The 17885-nt window shown below is 41.0% G+C and overlaps 1 protein-coding gene and 1 long non-coding RNA gene across 2 annotated transcripts; both read right to left on the bottom strand.

Moving 5' to 3' along the window:
* Positions 1–5859: 5859 nt before the first annotated feature.
* On the bottom strand, positions 5860–8911 carry LOC138843428 (zinc finger protein 585A-like). The gene is given in 2 exon segments (XM_070047287.1): positions 5860–6370; positions 6372–8911. Coding segments are annotated over 2 exon segments (2796 nt in total). The 5' UTR covers positions 8792–8911; the 3' UTR covers positions 5860–5994.
* Positions 8912–11993: 3082 nt separating this feature from the next.
* On the bottom strand, positions 11994–12674 carry LOC138843429 (uncharacterized). Its single transcript, XR_011378131.1, has 2 exons — positions 12545–12674; positions 11994–12300 (listed from the first exon to the last, which is right to left on the bottom strand). It is a non-coding gene; the product is annotated as an uncharacterized lncRNA (long non-coding RNA).
* Positions 12675–17885: the final 5211 nt, after the last annotated feature.

Raw genomic sequence — 17885 nt, 5'->3', positions numbered from 1 at the left:
TCAAAAAAGTGGAAATAGAGTAGTCTCAGGGAAGAGTTAGGGAAAAAATGACAGAGGAAATTCTACTGACATGAGAGGGACACGGTGGACCCACATGGAGGGCATGGTTCCCACGGCTCATGACTCCAACAGGTGAGAGCCTATGAACCAGAACTGGAAAGTGAGGTGAGACAAGAACACAGTAGCCTGAGCCACTGGCAAAAAAGTGGCAGGAACCTAGAGGGAATGAGGCTTAAATCTTCGAGGGAAAGTGTGCCAGCCAAACTAGAGGAGAGAAAAAAAAAAGGCATAGTACAGACATGTTTCTCTCTCTCCAATCACCTCACAAAGGCATGCAAGCTGATAGAGCAGGAACCATTTTGGATATATATAACAGCTGTTGCAGCTTGTGTCTGCACAAGGCAAGCAGCCGAGTGGAGACTCCTGATGCTGGTAGGGAGAAATAACAGGAAACCAGGAACTTGTGACTGTGTCAAACTTCTGAAGCAAGACTGAAAAAATAAAAAACTGAGGGTGTGTGGGAAGACTCGCAGTGTAGCTGGGACTTTGAGCACTCTCAGTGGGAGAGGCCACAAGCTTGGGGGTTCCTGGTTACCTGATGAGAGACATTTCTGGAGAATCTGAACTTATACTGAGGACTACACAGATCCTTTGTGTGGTTCTTTGGACAGAGCAGACAAATATTATACCCACTGGGGCTAGTACTCAGGCACTGGTCTCCATTGAGGAGAAGAGCCCAACTGAGCAGAATATACTTCCCTTGTGATTAAAAAAAGGAGAAATAAGACTTAACATGCCAAACTTCGGTGTGTCACCTGAGGCACACCCTTAACACCAGAGACTGAACAGAGCTCTCTGGCCACACCCACTACAAGCCTCCAGAGATTCAGTGAAAGCAGAAAGTCCACTTATCTACAGAGTCATAGTACAAAAATAAAATCCGCCACAGTGGAATAAAAAGAAGAAATCTTGCTGGTCTGGACAAGTGGTGGCAAATTCTTTCAATTTCTGTTTGTTATGAAAGGTCTTTATTTCACCTTCATTCACAAATGAGAGCTTTGCAGGGTATAATAATCTGGGATGACAGCTTTATTCTCTTAGAACTTGGGCTAGATTTTGCCATTTTCTCTTAGCCTGCAGGGTTTCTGATGAGAAGTCTGCTGTGAGTCTAATTGGAGATCCTCTGAGAGTAATCTGATGTTTCTCTCTTATGCATTTTATAATCTTCTTTTTGTTTCACTGTGGCGGTTTGATTACAATGTGTCATGGCAAGGATGTTTTCTGATCATGTCTATTCAAAGTTCTGTGTGCTTCCTGTACTTGGATGTCTCTTTCTTTTTCCAAACCCAGAAAGTTTTCTGCTAGTATTTCACTAAAAATGCTTTCTAATCCTTTCTCTCTCACCATGCCTGCAGCAACTTCTAGAACCAGAATGTTGGTCTTATTTTTTTTATAGTATCCTGTAGATTCCCAACAGTCTTTTTTAGATTTCTAATCTCCTGTTCTTGTGTTTGGTTTGACTGCATACTTTCCTGTACTCTGTCTACTAAGTCTGGTATACTCTCTTCTGCCTCACTGATTCTATTTTTAAGGATCTCCACTGCATTTTTTACTTGTTGTATTGAAATCTTCATTTCATTTTGATTTCTTTTCAATATCTCAGTTTCATGTTCTGTTGAGTTCTTCATTTCATCTTGATTCCTCCTGATAATTTCTACTTCGTGGGAGAGATCTTCTTTCATGTCCTTCATGGATTTCAGTAGTTTGTGCATTTCCTTTGATTACTTCTATGTAATGTTATGACCAAATTTTTGAGTTCTATTTCTTGCATTTCTTCTCTCATCATCTTCATGACCTAGTATTGAAATGTCATGTTCTTTTGGGAGCATGATGATGTTTTCCTTATTCTTGCTTCTTGGATTCTTGCATTTCGCATTTGTGGAAATACTCGTCTTTTTTTTTTTTTCCTGGCAGTTTTTATCATTGTATTATAACTGTAGATAAATGGACTTTCTGCTTTCACTGAATCTCTAGAGGCTTGTAGTGGGTGTGGCCAGAGAGCTCTGTTCAGTTTTCAAGGGTAAAGGGTATGCCTAAGGTGACACACCCAGGTTTGGCATAGTAAATCTCTTTTTTTAATCAGAAGGGAGTTATATTCTGTTCAGCTCAGTTCTTCTCTTCAATGGAGACCAGTGCCTGAGTACTAAATCAAGTGGGTATACTATTCACTATGTCCCAAGGACCACATAAGGATCTGTGCTCTCAATGTGGGACCTCTGTCCTTAGCGAGAATTAACATTAAATCTAGTCTTCAAACACCTGTTTAGCTGGGAGCATAGGAAAAAGTGCTCAGGCAAGTAATATTGTGAAAAATTAGTTCTAAGTAATATGAAAGATAACCCAGACAAAACAGCAGTCCAGCAAATCATTCAACCTCACTGAAACTACCAGCGGCTACATCATTCATTTTCTATTAAATCTGTTTATAATAAGATTTAATTTGATGAACACTTGTAAGAAGCTGTGGGGACTTAAACAGGGATGAAGAGCTATTTCCTATGGGTAGTAATGGAGCTGGAATGGATTAGTTGCACAGCTAATATCTAGATGGGAAATAAAAGAGCTACTGCAGCTAGATGCATCATAGCATTTGTAGCCCTGTTATCATGGGATAGCCAAGCAACCTAGGAAAAGTGTTCCTCCTGTGGGTATCCTGAGGAACTAACTGAATGTAAATCAGATTTATATTAATCCAGAAAGGACTTTGTAAATCAGAAGGAATAAAAACACACATTTTCAATAAAAATGAGGGTCACCTGCAGGAGCAGGGAATAATGCAACAAAAAAAGGTTATACAAAATTATAAATTAAATTAATACGAAAGTGTACTACAGGGGCCAGCACTGTGTCACAGCAGGTTAATGCCCTGACCTGAAGTGCTGGCATCCCATATGGGTGCTGGTTCAAGACCCAGCTGCTCCACTTCCAATCTAGCTATCTGCTATGGCCTGGGAAATAGTAGAAGGCCCAAGTGCTTGGGTCCCTGCACCTACATGGGAGATCTGGAGGAAGCTCCTGGTTTTGGATCAGCACAGTTCTGGCCATTGTGGCCAATTAGGGGTGAACCATTGGATGGAAAATTCTCTCTCTCTGCTTCTGCTGTTTCTCTATAACTCTGACTTTCAAATAAATGAATCTTTTTAAAAAAAATACTACATTTATGCTCCTGCTTCTCTATTGCAATGGGTACCACATGGATAGACTTCATTCCATGTTCTTGTCTCAAGGCAATTAGGAATAGAATGAAAAAGCATGGAAAAGTGGCATCATGAATGAAAAAGGCATTATGCACTCAGTAATACAGGAAAATTCAGATGAGTGTGGCAACTTATAGGGTTTGAGGTTGTCCCTTTAAAGATTGAGGGTAATGTGTGTGGCAACATCTACTTGCATATTCAAATAGACCTTGGGTAGTGGAGTCTAATCCAGATGTGCACACAGATAAGTTGAAATTTCTCATGGGTATATATGTCACCACACACTCATTCCCTTGTGTTGCACACAACACTTATTATCCAGAGCCAGGGTACACTATTATGGCTGGAACATGTGTCACTTGATATGCCTATGGTCACATCACTGGCTTGCACTACAATAATGTGGGGAAAGAATCCTGGGTGGCCAAAAAAGCAGCTATAAAACAAATAACTGTAATTCATGAAGATGGTATTCCAAATAACTGTTGAAATAACTGTTACTCAACTTTTAAATATTTATTAACAAAATTTACACAAGAGAGCACAGTTCAGTGTGTATACTTGATCCCACTCACAATAATGAGAAACCAAAAGTTCAGGTTGTATGAGAGAAAAATTTCTGAAAAACAGTTACCACTCTCTGTCACAATTCATCATGAAAACTGCCCAATACTCACTAAGGTGTGATTCCACCAAAGAATTCTTCCAGACAAATTATATTTCAGGGACTTCTCTCTGTAATCTTGCTATGTTTTGTGGAAGTTTGCCTAATAATAAAGGTATTTCCCATTACAATACAGTCATAGGATTTTTTCTTTCTGTGAGTTGTCAGGTAACCATTGAGAGGTGACGTATGGTACATGACTTTTATATGCATGTATGTTTTCTCACTTTGGAGTCTCTTCATGTGAATTGATTAATGGCAGAAAAATTTTTTCACATTCATTAAATTGACATTTTACTGTATGAATTCTCTGGTGTTAGTTGATGTATAATTTCTTGTTTTTCTTTTTAAATTTTTTATTTATTTAACAGGTAGACTTATAGACAGTGAGAGAGACAGAGTTAAAGGTCTTCCTTCTGTTGGTTCACTCCTCAAATGGCCACAATGGCCAGAGCTGCACTGATCTGAAGCCAGGAGCCAGGTGCTTCTTCCTGGTCTTCCACGTGGGTGCAGAGGCCCAAGCACTTGGGCTGTCTTCTACTGCTTTCCCAGGCCACAGTAGAGAGCTGGATTGAAGAGGGGCAGCTGGGACTAGAACTGGCACCCATATGGGATGCCAGCATAGCAGGTGGAGGGTTAACCTATTGATCCATGGCTCCGGCCTGATGTTTAATTTCTGGCTATGGTTTTTTGAGGTCTATTGCACTTGAAGGATATCACCTTTTTTGAGTTGCATATTTATGCAAGCCAGAATTCTATGAAAATATACTTCCACATTCATTACACTCCTAAGAAACCCCTTGTGTGAATTTTCTGATGTATAATGCCATTTCTGACAAATGGCTTTTTGTCACACTAATAATATTTCTGAACTTCTTCATTTTTTAACAATTTACTTTATTTATTTGAAAGAGTTAGAGACAGAGAAGCAGAAAGAGGTCTTCCATTCACTAGTTCACTCCCCAATTGGATGCAATGGCTGGAGCTGCAGGGATCCAAAGCCAGGAGTCAGGAGCTTCTTCTGGGTCTCCCATGTGGGTGCAAGGCCATCTTCTACTGCTTTCCCAGGCCATAGCAGAGAGCTGGATCAGAAGAGGAGCAACTGGGACTAGAACCAGTGCCCACATGGTATGCTGGCATTTCAGGCCAGGGCTTTAACCTACTGTGCCACAGCGCTGGTCCCAACCTTTCTTCCTTATGGGAATGCCTATTGTATGGGATGTAATTTCCAGCAAAAGGCTCCGTCACATGGTTATGTTGATTTTGGAAAAAGTCCTTCACATTCATTATATTCTTAAGTTCTCTCCCTTGTTTGATCTACATGTTATGAGGTATTCCTTCTGACAAAAGGCTTTCCCACATTTATTACAAGATTTACACCATGTACTAAATTCTCTGATGTTATATTGTATGATTTTGGCAGAGTTTTCCAACAATCATTCCATTCATAAGGTTTCTCCCCCATGTGAATTCTAATGTTTTATGAGGTGTTACTTATGGATAAAGGCTTTTCCATATGCATTATATCCAAAGTGTTTTCCCCCATATGAATTAGATGATGTGCAATGAAGGCTGAATTATGGGAAAAAGCTTTCCAAGTCATTATGTCCAAAAGGCTTCTCTTCATGTGAATTTTCTGATGCATTCTGAGATGTGACTTACTGCCAAGGGCTTTTCTACAGTCATTGCATTCATAAAGTTTCTCCCAAGTGTGAATTCTCTGGTGTGACATGAACTATGATTTATAACATATGATTTATAAAAGCTTTTCCACACTTACTAGATTCACAAGGTTTCTGCCCTGTGTGAATGGTTTTGATATGAGTATAACTTATAGAAAAAAAGGCTTTTCTGCAGTCATTACATTTATAAGGTTATTTCCCTGGGTGAATCCTCTGATGCATTTGGAGTTGGAATTTAAGTTTTTCCACAGTCATTACACTCATGAAGTTTCAATACTGTGTGCATTCTCTGGTGCATTATGAGGTTTAACTTTTGTCCAAAGGCTTTTCCACAGTCATTACATTAATGAGGTTTCTGCCCTTTGTGAATTCTCTAATGTAATATGAGCTATCACTTGAGTCCAAAGGCTTTTCCACAGTCATTACATTCATGAGGTTTCTCCCCTGTGTGAATTTGATGGTGTATGATGAAGTTTGCCTTTAGTCCAAAGGCTTTTCCACAGTCACTACATTTATGAGGTTTCTCCCCTGCGTGAATTTTCTGGTGTATAATGAGGTCTGACGTTCGTCTAAAGGCTTTTCCAGAGACATTACGTTTATGAGGTTTCTCCCCTGTGTGAATTCGCTGATGTAAGAGGAGGTTTGACTTTTGTGTAAAGGCTTTTCCACAGTCATTACATTTATGAGGTTTCTCCCCTGTGTGAATTTGCTGGTGTATGATGAGGTCAGACTTTCGTCCAAAGGCTTTTCCACAGTCATTACATTTGAGGTTTCTCCCCTGTGTGAATTCTCTGGTGTATGATGAGGTGTGACTTTCGTCCAAAGGCTTTTCCACAGTCATTGCACTTATGAGGTTTCTCTCCTGTGTGAATTCTCTGGTGTACTATGAGGTCTGACTTCCACAGAAAGCCTTTTCCACATTGGAGGCATTTATGAGGTTTCTCTCCGGTGTGAATTTGCTGATGGTTTATGAGGTATGGCTTTTGTGTAAAGGCTTTTCCATAGTCATTACATTTATGAGTTTTTTCCCCTGTGTGAATTCGCTGGTGTATGATGAAGTGTGACTTTTGTGTAAAGGCTTTTCCACAGTCATTACATTTATGAGGTTTCTCCCCTGTGTGAATTCGCTGGTGTGTGATGAGTTCTGACTTTTGTCCAAAGGCTTTTCCACAGTCATTACACATATGAGGTTTCTCCCCTGTGTGAATTCGCTGGTGTATGATGAGGACCGACTTTCGTCTAAAGGCTTTTCCACAGACATTACATTTATGAGGTTTCTCCCCTGTGTGAATTCTCTGGTGTATGATGAGGTTTGACTTTTGTCCAAAGACTTTTCCACAGTCATTACATTTATGAGGTTTCTCCCCTGTGTGAATTCGCTGGTGTATGATGAGGTCCGACTTTTGTCTAAAGGCTTTTCCACAGTCATTACATTTATGAGGTTTCTCCCCTGTGTGAATTAGATGGTGTATGATGAGGTTTGACTTTTGTCCAAAGGCTTTTCCACAGTCATTACATTTATGAGGTTTCTCCCCTGTGTGAATTCGCTGGTGTCTGATGAGTTCTGACTTTTGTCCAAAGGCTTTTCCACAGTCATTGCATTTATGAGGTTTCTCCCCTGTGTGAATTCGCTGATGTTTCCAGAGGCCTGACATTTGTCCAAAGGCTTTTCCACAGTCATTACATTTATGAGGTTTCTCCCCTGTGTGAATTCGCTGGTGTATAATGAGGTCTGACGTTCGTCTAAAGGCTTTTCCACAGTCATTGCATTTATGAGGTTTCTCCCCTGTGTGAATTCGCTGATGTAAGAGGAGGTTTGACTTTTGTGTAAAGGCTTTTCCACAGTCATTACATTTATGAGGTTTCTCCCCTGTGTGAATTCGCTGGTGTCTGATGAGTTCTGACTTTTGTCCGAAGGCTTTTCCACAGTCATTACATTTATGAGGTTTCTCCCCTGTGTGAATTAGATAGTGTATGATGAGGTTTGACTTTCGTCCAAAGGCTTTTCCACAGTCATTACATTTATGAGGTTTCTCCCCTGTGTGAATTCGCTGGTGTATGATGAGTTCTGACTTTTGTTCAAAGGCTTTTCCACAGTCATTACATTTATGAGGTTTCTCCCCTGTGTGAATTCTCTGGTGTATGATGAGTTCTGACTTTCCTCCAAAGGCTATTCCACAGTCATTACATTTATGAGGTTTTACCCCTGTGTGAATTCTCTGGTGTACGATGAGGTGTGACTTTTGTCTAAAGGCTTTTCCACAGTCATCGCATTTATGAGGTTTCTCCCCTGTGTGAATTCTCTGGTGTATGGTGAGGTGTGACTTCCACAGAAAGCCTTTTCCACATTGAAGGCATTTATGAGGTTTCTCTCTGGTGTGAATTTGCTGATGGTTTATGAGGTATGCCTTTTGTGTAAAGGCTTTTCCACAGTCACTACATTCATGAGGTTTCTCCCCTGTGTGAATTTTGTGTTGTTTCCTGAGGACTGACTTTTGTCCAAAGGCTTTTCCACAGTCATTACATTCAGAAGGTGAATTAAAACTGAGTGATTTTCCACAAGGTTTATACGTGTAAAGTTTTTCCCTTGTATTTAGTCTCTGATTTATTGCAAGATGTGACTGGTGAATGACAGGTTCAACATACATAATGTACTTATAAAATTTCTTTCTTGCGTGAGTTTGTTGATGCATATTGAGGCTAGAATTGTCATGGATAGCTTTTTCTATTTGCGTTGCTTTTCCAAAAGTGACAGTTGATTTATTACAGTTTTCTGCCATATGAAACCTCTCAGATTTACAGAACATCTTTCTTGTGAAGACTTTTGCTTGTCCAGTGGGTCCAAATGGCTGCTTCATGATGTGAATCTTGTCATGCTGACTAAGAGGCTCACAGAACTGGAGAGATTTTCCAGGTATCTTAGTGTTATCAAATTTCTCTCCAGCCTGTAGTTGATCAGGCCCACTGGGGGGATACACAGTGTGACATTTATTGCATTCCTCAGGCTTCAGTCCTGAATAGATTCCCTCTTTAATAATCAGTGTTGGAACATGGATTGAATTTAAACTAAGTGTTTTTCTTAATTCTATTCTCTTGAGAGCTGATGTCTTGTTATTTTTCATAAAATCCTGATTCAGATTGTTGTCCTGACTTTCCTGGTTGATCCTAATCAGGTCATCCCTTTTCATGCCCACTGAAATGAGAAAAAAGCAATCATGTCACTGAATCACATGTAACTGTTTCTCCTGGCATACTCATGTAAAGGGAATGAAGTTACTTGTTATCCAAGTGGCATAAGATTTTCACAAAATCAGTATGAGGTACTTATTTGTGACCATTATATGTTTTTTCTCCTTAATAGATTAATATACCATGAGGTTTCCCAATGTTCAAACATGATCCTTTTTACTATGGGAAATTGTCAAGGATGGTAGAATGACATTTGTGCTATGGTGTGTGGGATGCCTGCGTCTCAAAACAGTGTCAGTTTGAGCCCTGGCTACTCTGCTTTCAGTACAGCTCTCTGCCTATGTAAACTGGAAGGAACCAAATAATGGTTCATGTGCCTGGGAACCTGTGAGAAACCAGGGAAGACTAGAGGGATTCTAGAGTTTTGGCTTCAGACTAGTTAGACCTAAGTGTTGCAGGCATCTGGGAAGTGAGCTAATAGAGGACTTCTTTCTCTCTCTCTCTTCTCTCACTATCACTCTGCTTTTCACAAAGATGAAATAACTATAAAATATTTTAAACAATGGACAAATATTTAATAAAAATATTCACCCACTACCTAGCAACCATTTTTCTCCCTGTGCTTTTTCTCCAGTTTATTTTTATAAAAATTGTATGCTTTTTGCTTCTCTGATATCTCAACCATAAACATGAAAAAGTTTCACTGATCATTTACTTGCAGGTGGAGAAGAGTGAAATGTGCCTGCACTTCAAGCAGGACAACATTTAAAGAGTATGATTTGAATGTCTGAGTGTCTCATGCTCAGTCTTCCTAGGTAAACATCATTTGTGGGATTTTTCAAATGAAAAACTACTTTGTCTCTACTCTATGACAGCTTCCCCAAATTCCTAAGGACACCCAACACCTTCAGCTTCTCAGAAGTACAACAGGAACAGAAAATTCCCAATATACCACTTTAGTTAAACACTCCCAATCAGTTTGAAGAATTTGTTTCTGCAAACCGGGATGTGCTCATCTTCTTTGAAAAGTGTTTTCTAACTCATTCTGAAATCATCAGTGCTGGTTACCTCCTCTAAATTCTTTCTAGAAGCATTCCTGTGTGATAATTTGAATTTCTGGAGGCTTTTGATCAGTTGCCTCCTATTTTCACTGAAAGCTTCATTTCCTATGCTTTTCTTATCTTTTTGTTTGCTTATTTCTCAATGATACTGAAAAATAAGAGAGAAATCATACTTCAAACTCCACCCTTCAAGAAATCTGAGCCACTCAACATAACCCCACGAGGCTACTTGACCTTGGGTCTCAAAATCTCATTACTTTCTTGGTGAGTCTAGGATCACTTATTTTCATGTTTTATAAGTTTATGCTTAGTTTATGATTTCTTTTTTTCAAAGATTTACTTTATTTATTTGAAAGCTAGAATTATAGAGAGAGAGATAGAGAGAAGTCTTCCATCTGCTGGTTCAGTCCCCATATGGGCACAACAACCAATGCTGGGCCAAAATGAAGTTAGGAGCCAGGAGTGTCTTTCTTGTCTCCCACACGGGTACAGGAGGCCAAAGACTTGGGCCAACCTCTGTTCTTTTCTCAGGTGCATTAGCAGAGAGCTGGGTTAGAAGAGGACTAGCTGGGACTGGAACTGGCCCCCATATGCAATGCTAGTGTTGCAGGCTGGAGCTTTAACCCGCTGCACCACAGTGTCATTCCTAGCTTCATAATTTCTGATGTCACTGCACAGAGGCTTACTCATGACCATCTTTTATTTTTAAAGATTTATTTATTTATTTGAAAGTCAGAGTTACACAGAGAGAGGACAGGCAAAGAGAGAGTAAGGTCTTGATCCAATGGTTCACTCCCCAATTGGCCACAACGGCCAGAACTGTGCTGATCTGAAGCCAGGAGCCAGGAGCTGCTTCTGGGTCTCCCTCAGGTGCAAGGGTCCAAGGACGTCTACTGCTTTCCCAGGCCATAGCCAAGAGCTAGATCGAAAGTGGATCAACTGGGTCCTGAACTGGTGCCCATATGGGATGCTGGTGCTTCAGGCTAGGGTGTTAATTCACTGTGCCACAGCACCAGCCACATGACCATCTTTTAGCATTTACTTATTTACTTACTTGAGAGTCAGAGAGACAGAATGAGAGATAAAGACAGACTGAAAAAGAGGTTTGCCAACTGTAGGCTCACTCCTCAAATGTTTCCAACAGACTATAATTTTCTTATTTGTTTGAGAGGCACAGAGGAAAAAAAAAGAAAGAGACTAAGAAAGAGAGAGTTCACATTTATTGATTCAGTCCTGAGCAAGTTCTATGCCTGGGCAAAATCATGACTAGGAATTCAATCTGAGCAATGAGTTAGAAATAAGTTTCTGGGGGCTGGCATTGTGGCATAGCAGGTAAAGCCACCACCTGCAGTGCCAACATCACTTATGGGCACCAGTTTAAGTCCTAGCTGCTCCACTTCTGATCCAGCACTCTGCTATGGCCTGGGAAAGCAGTAGAAGATGGCCCAAGTCCTTGGACCCCTGTACCCATATGGGAGACCTAGAAGAAGCTCCTGGCTCCTAGCTTCAGATCAGTACAGCTCCAGCCATGACAGCCAGTTGGGAAGTGAATCAGTGGATGGAAGACCTCTCTCTCAGCCTCTCCTTCTTCTCTCTCTCTGACTTTCAAATAAATAAATAAATCTTTAAAAAAAAAAAGAAACAGGCTGGTGTGGCAGCTCAATAGGCTAATCCTCTGCCTACAGCACTGGCACACCAGGTTCGAGTCCTGGTCGGGGTGCCAGATTTTGTCCCGGTCACCCCTCTTCCAGGCCAGCTCTCTGCTGTGGCCCAGGAGTGCAGTGGAGGATGGCCCAGGTCCTTGGGCTCTGAACCCACATGGGAGACCAGGAGAAGCACCTGGCTCCTGGCTTTGGATCAGCACAGTGTGCCAGCCACAGCACACTGGCCATGGTGGCCATTGGAAGGTGAACCAATGGCAAAAGGAAGACCTTTCTCCCTCTCTCTGTCTCTCACTGTCCACTCTGCCTGTCAAAAAAAAAAAAAAAGAAAAATTAATCTTAAAAAAATAAGTTTCTGTATGTTGCCTAATTAACAAGCACTGAAGGAACTAATAAGTACATGAAGGAAAAGGTATGAATGTGTAGAGAAGGACAAGTTAGAATTGGGGGAATGTATCAAACCTAGATAAAAGCCTTAGTAACATCAGAAAATGACTGGATTTTTTTTTTAATCAAAGAACATCTTCACTAAGAACAAAAGTTAGAAAGATACTGGTATCTGTAAATGCCTTTGTCTGATACACAAAACCAGCTGTCATCAGGAGTAAGGATTGAGAAAAATTCATGGAAAGAACACCAGTCAACATCTGCACACTCTGCCTTGGCCACCCTGTCTGTTATGTGCAGACTGACCTGGAAGGCTCTGATTCAAGCATTCGTCCAACATCCATGGCTCTTCTCCTTGCTCCAACTTGAAGATCAAGTCAGGCTTGGTAATGCAGTGCCCTATTAATGGAAACAAAGTAAGACTTTGTGAAATCATCATCTTGGGTTATTTAAAGGACTACAGCTTGGTTCAGGAGCTATGCAACAAATGTTCCAACTTCAATCTTTTGTTAGATGATAGATATTCAGATTATTCCTGGACTCACATTCTAATCCTGCCCAATATTAAACATTATAAAGTGTTCCCTTATTTGTCAAATAGCAAGAAAATGTTATCACTGGGCGTGTGATGGGTGTCACTCACCCAAGGAGAACAGGTTACTGTAGGTCTCCAGCATCACATCTCTGTACAGGATTTTCTGAGCATTGTTCATTTTCTGCCATTCCTCCCACGTAAAGTACACAGCCAGGTCTTCAAATGCTGTCATCACCTATAATAATACACTTCCAGTCAACATGTTAACTCTGTCACAAAATAAACACTGACAGTTGTGTATGGATATGAAGGAGAAAAGGAAGGCTAAGGTTTCACATTAGGCTTGTTGAGTGTTTAGAAAGCCACACAGAGCATTCAACAGAGTCAAACCCATGATCTACAGGCTGTGAGAAATGTCCAAGCTGAAGGGAAACAGGAGGTTCAAATCACAAAGGCCACATCATTCAAGGGGAATTGCACAGAAGGCTAGAAGAGGGGCAATACTGACTCTTGACTGGGCAATGTTAAAGGAGAAGTATGTAGAAGCATTGAGAAAAAAAAGGCAAGAAACCATCAGTGAAACTACAATGGGAATGAACAGAAAACAGTTTCCAGGAAAACACCATGCATATCATTTCCAAAATGTCAGAGAAAAAATATATTAAATGACAGGGCAGACATTTAGTGTAGTGTTGTTTATGATGCCACCTCAGAGTGTCTATGATTTCCATTGCCAGCTCTAGTTTCTAGCTCCCAGTTAATGCAAACCTGGGGAAGCAATGGTGATGTCACCAATGAAGGAGGCCTAGATTCCATTCCTCAATCCTGGCTTCAGTCCTGCCCCACCTGTTTGGTATGGTTATCTAGGAAGTGAATTAATGTGACAAAGCTCTCTCTCTCTCTCAGTCCATCAAGTTTTTTCTCTATCAAGCTAATAAATATTTTTAAGTAAGAGAGAAAATACAGGTAAGACAAAGAATACAAATTAGCTTTTGCCCTTATCTATGATTATTCTACTGATAAACAATTGAAATAACATTATACCTAATCAAAGTGAAAGCAATGGAAATACTTGCCCAAAACATTCAAATGATAAACATTTGAAATAACATTATACATAATTAAAGTGAAAGCAATGGAATTATTTGCCCAAAAAGAGAACCTGGGAATGTCTGCAGTACAATCTGCATTTGTGACTCACTGAGAAAAATGCTTAGAGATTTGCTTCAGAACCTGCAATAGTCACCAGAATTGTGATCCAGCAGGCTAAGCCTCCACCATCAATGCTGGCATCCCATGTAAACAGAGGACTTGAGTCCTTGCTGCTCCACTTCCAATCTAGTTCCCTGCTAATCTGATTGAAAGAGCAGTGAAAATGGCCTGAGTATTTGGACCCTTCCACCAATGTGGGAGACCCATGGAGTCCCAGGCTCCTGGCTTTGGCCTGGCCCAGTCCCAGCCATTGTGGGCATTTGGGGAATGAACAGTAGATAGAAGATATGTCCTTTTGTCGCCCTGTCTCTCCCAATCTCTGCAAGTCCACCTTTCAAATAAATAATCTTAAAAAATAAATGAGCCTCCAGTAGATTCTTTTCTTCACACATTCCTTATCCTATTCCAGAATCCAATTCAGCTTCTCAAAGGTATTAAGAACTCCATCACTCTAACAATTTGAAAACAAACTTAACTGATTTGTGTTCCAGCACTAGGTAACTCTTCCTCTTACAGAATGCTAAGTGTTTACTTCATAGGTAGCACTAAAACACTGTTCAGTACATCATCTGTGTGTAGACTGTTTCAGACATGACCCCAAAAATGTAGCATATTGTGCTTAGTTTCAACTCAATTCATGTAACAAATATATATTTTGCTATAGCAACAGAAAGAGACCAAATTGCATTATTATAGAGGACAGTAATGTTTCATAATCATGCCAAATTCATAATTCATTTCTGTATATTCTGTGAGAACAAATTTTATGTTTATTTTTCTATTTTAAAATTTTTTAAAGATTTATTTATTTATTTGAAAGTCAGAGTTACACAGAGAGAGGAGAGGCAGAGAGAGAGAGGTCTTCTATCTGCTGGTTCAGTCTCCAGTTGGCTGCAGTGACTGGAACTGCACCAATCTGAAGCCAGAAACCAGGAGCTTATTCTGGGTCTCCCACAAGGGGCCCAAGGACCTGGGCCATCTTCCACTGCTTTCCCAGGCGATAGTAGAGAGCTGGAGCAGAAGTGGAACAGCCGGGTCTCAAACCGGTGCCCATATGGGATGTCGATGCTTTAGACCAGGGCATTAACCCACTGAGCCACAGAGCTGGCCCCATATTTTCCATTTTAATTAACTAGTATACTGGGACTGGCACTGTGGCTAGCAGGTAAAGCCACTGCCTTCAGTGCTGGCATCCCATATTGGTGCCAGTTCAAGTCCCAGTGGCTTCACTTCCAATCCAGCTCTCTGCCAAGGTCCTGGGAATTCAGTAAAAGATGGCCTAAGTCCTTGGGCCCCTGAACCCATGTGGGAGACCCAGAAGAAGCTCTTCACTTCTAGCTTTGGATCCGTGTAACTCTGGCCATTGTGGCAAACTGAGGAGTGAACCAGCAGATGGAAGACTCTCTCTCTCCCTCTACCTCTCTGTAACTCTGACTTTCAAATAAATTTAAAAAATTTAAAAAAATTAAATAAACTAGCATTAAACACCTAAAATGAGTACTGACAAGCTGGGCAATAATTAAAAACAAAAGAAAAAAAAACACTTACAGGTGATATATTAATTTTCTTTCCTCTTAGAAACATGTGGAGGACCCAGAATCATACCTGGGAGAGAAGGTGAATGGCAGGAGTTCAAAGAAAACTCTGGAGGCCAACGCTGCGGCATAATGGGTAAAGCTGCTGTCTGCAATGCCAGCATTCCATATGGGTTCTGGTTCAAGTCCTGCCTGCTCAACATACAATCTAGCTTTCTGCTATGTCCTGAGAAAGCAGTGGAACATGGTCCAAGTCCTGGGGCCACTGCACCTGCATGGGAGACCCAGAAGCTCTTGGGTCTTGGCTTTGGATTGGCTGATCTCTGGCCTTTGCAGTAATTTGGAGGGTGAGCCAGCAGATAGAAGACTTTCTCTCTCTGCAACTCTTTCAATAAATAAATGAAATCTTAAAAAAAAAAACACTCTGGTTTCCTTCTGCACTGAACAGTGGGGGAAAAAAGGATATAATAGAATGAATATAGAATAATAAATACATTAACCAAGAAAACAGCTACTTCATTGTGGAGGAATAAACCTGTAAAAATAGAAATACATAGGAAAACGCACCCACCTATATTAAGTGGCAGAGAATAAACAGAAGTTATCATTGGTTTAACGAAAGCATTATCTACAAATTTTGTAAAATAATAATGTAAAAGTAAAAAGAAATGTTGAGTGTTCAAATGAATAAGGTTATCAGAGATAAACATTATGTTGTTATTAAAGTTTATACCAAAGAAAGTTAACAAATACACATAATGTATATTTAATGCAGTGCACTTTACCAGTAATGATTCCAAGTAGCACCTTTCCCTGTGTTCATCCCTTCACAAAACCCTGGATTGGGGCTGGCACTGTGGCCTAGCAGGTAAAACTGCCACCTGCAGACTGGCATCCCATATAGGCACTGGTTAGATTCCCAGCTGCCCAACTTCTGATCCAGCTTTCGGCTATGACCTGGGAAAGCAGTAGAAGATGGCCCAAGTCCTTGGGCCCCTGTACCCATGTGGAAGACCCAGAAGAAGCTCCTGGCTCCTGGCTTTGGATTGGCACAACTCTGGCCATTGCAGCCAACTGGGGAGTGAACTAGCAGATGGAAGAGCTCTCCCTCTCTCTCTGCCTCTCCCTCTCTCTGTGTGTAACTCTTTCAAATAAATAAATGAATAAATGAATATTTTTTTTAAAAAAAGACCCTGAATTTCACCATTTCACTTGATTTACCTCATGAGATACCAGGAAATGTGATAGAAATAGACAATTTCTTAAAATATTTATTTATATGAAAGAGTTACACAAAGAGAAGGAGAGGCAGAGAAGAGAGAGAGGAGAGAGAGAAGAGAGAGAGAGAGAGAGAGAGAGAGGTCTTTGAACTGCAGGTTCACTCCCCAGATGGCTGCAATGGCTGGAGCTGTGTAGATCCAAAGATATGAACCAGGAGCTGCTTTCAGGTCTCCCACAAGGGAGCAGGGGCCAAAGGACTTGATCCATCTTCTACTGTTTTCCCAGGATGTAGCAAAGAGCTGGATCAGAAGTGGAGTAGCCGAGTCATGAACAGACACCCATATGAGATGCTGGCACTTCAGGCGGTGATTTACCTGCTATGTCACAGAACCAGCCCCAGAAATAGACAATTTGTAAAGTATTTGCCTTCCAAGATTTTCTTTTTCTGACAGTTATCTTCTGAAAACCCCTGGGGCCTGCCTGTTGATGAGATCGTATGTAGGCTGGCACCGTGGCTCACTAGGCTAATCCTCCACCCGCGGTTCTGGTATTCCAGGTGACAGTCCCAGTTGGGGTGCCAGTTCTGACCCGGTTGCTCCTATTCCAGTCCAGCTCTCAGCTGTGGCCTGGGAAGGCAGTGGAGGATGGCCCAAGTGCTTGGGCCCTGCACCCACATGGGAGACCAGGAGGAAGTGCCTGTCTCCTAGCTTTGGATCAGCACAGCATGCTGACCATAGCAGCCATTTGGGGGGTGAACCAATGGAAGGAAGACATTTCTCTCTGTCTCTCTCTCTCGCACTAGCTCTGCCTGTCAAAAAAGAAAAAAAAAAGAGATAATATGTAGCTAAGATTCACCACAAACCCCAGACACTTAAGTGAAGCCTCAATCAGTTCCCCAAATGGCTAAACTCTCATTTCTGCTCCTGGACTGATCATAGGAACTGCCCAGCTGAGTGCAGCCCATAACACAGAGTCTGAACTGCAAATCAAATGGCTATTTGTTAAGCCATTGTGTTTTCTGATTTGTCCTACATCAAATGCTGATATATATCAGTAAGTATGGCAGAAAGTTGAATTACATGCAAACTACAATGCATACAACTTCAAAATTTCATTTGGAAGTTCCCATAAAGCAGGGCCAGCATTGTCACATAGCAAGTAAACCTGCTGTCTGCAATACAAGCACCCCATATGAGCACTGGTTCATGTTCTGACTGTTCTGCTTTTGATCTAGCTTCCTGCTGATGGCCTGAGAAAAGCAATGGAAGATGATCCAAATACTTGGGCAAATGCTACCAATGTGGGAGATCCAGATGAAGATCTTGGTTCCTGGCCTCATTCTTTCCTGGCCCTGCTCAATGCAGCCATCTGTGATGTGAACAAGCAGAAGGAAGATCTCTCTGGGTCTCTCCTTTATATACAATATTTTCAAATACATTTTTTAAAAAAACTTAGAAAAAAGCTCCTATAAACACAATCTT

Source organism: Oryctolagus cuniculus, chromosome 8 (assembly GCF_964237555.1).
Source record: "Oryctolagus cuniculus chromosome 8, mOryCun1.1, whole genome shotgun sequence".
Lineage (NCBI taxonomy): Eukaryota > Metazoa > Chordata > Mammalia > Lagomorpha > Leporidae > Oryctolagus > Oryctolagus cuniculus.
This window is presented reverse-complemented; position numbering and strand designations above follow the sequence as displayed.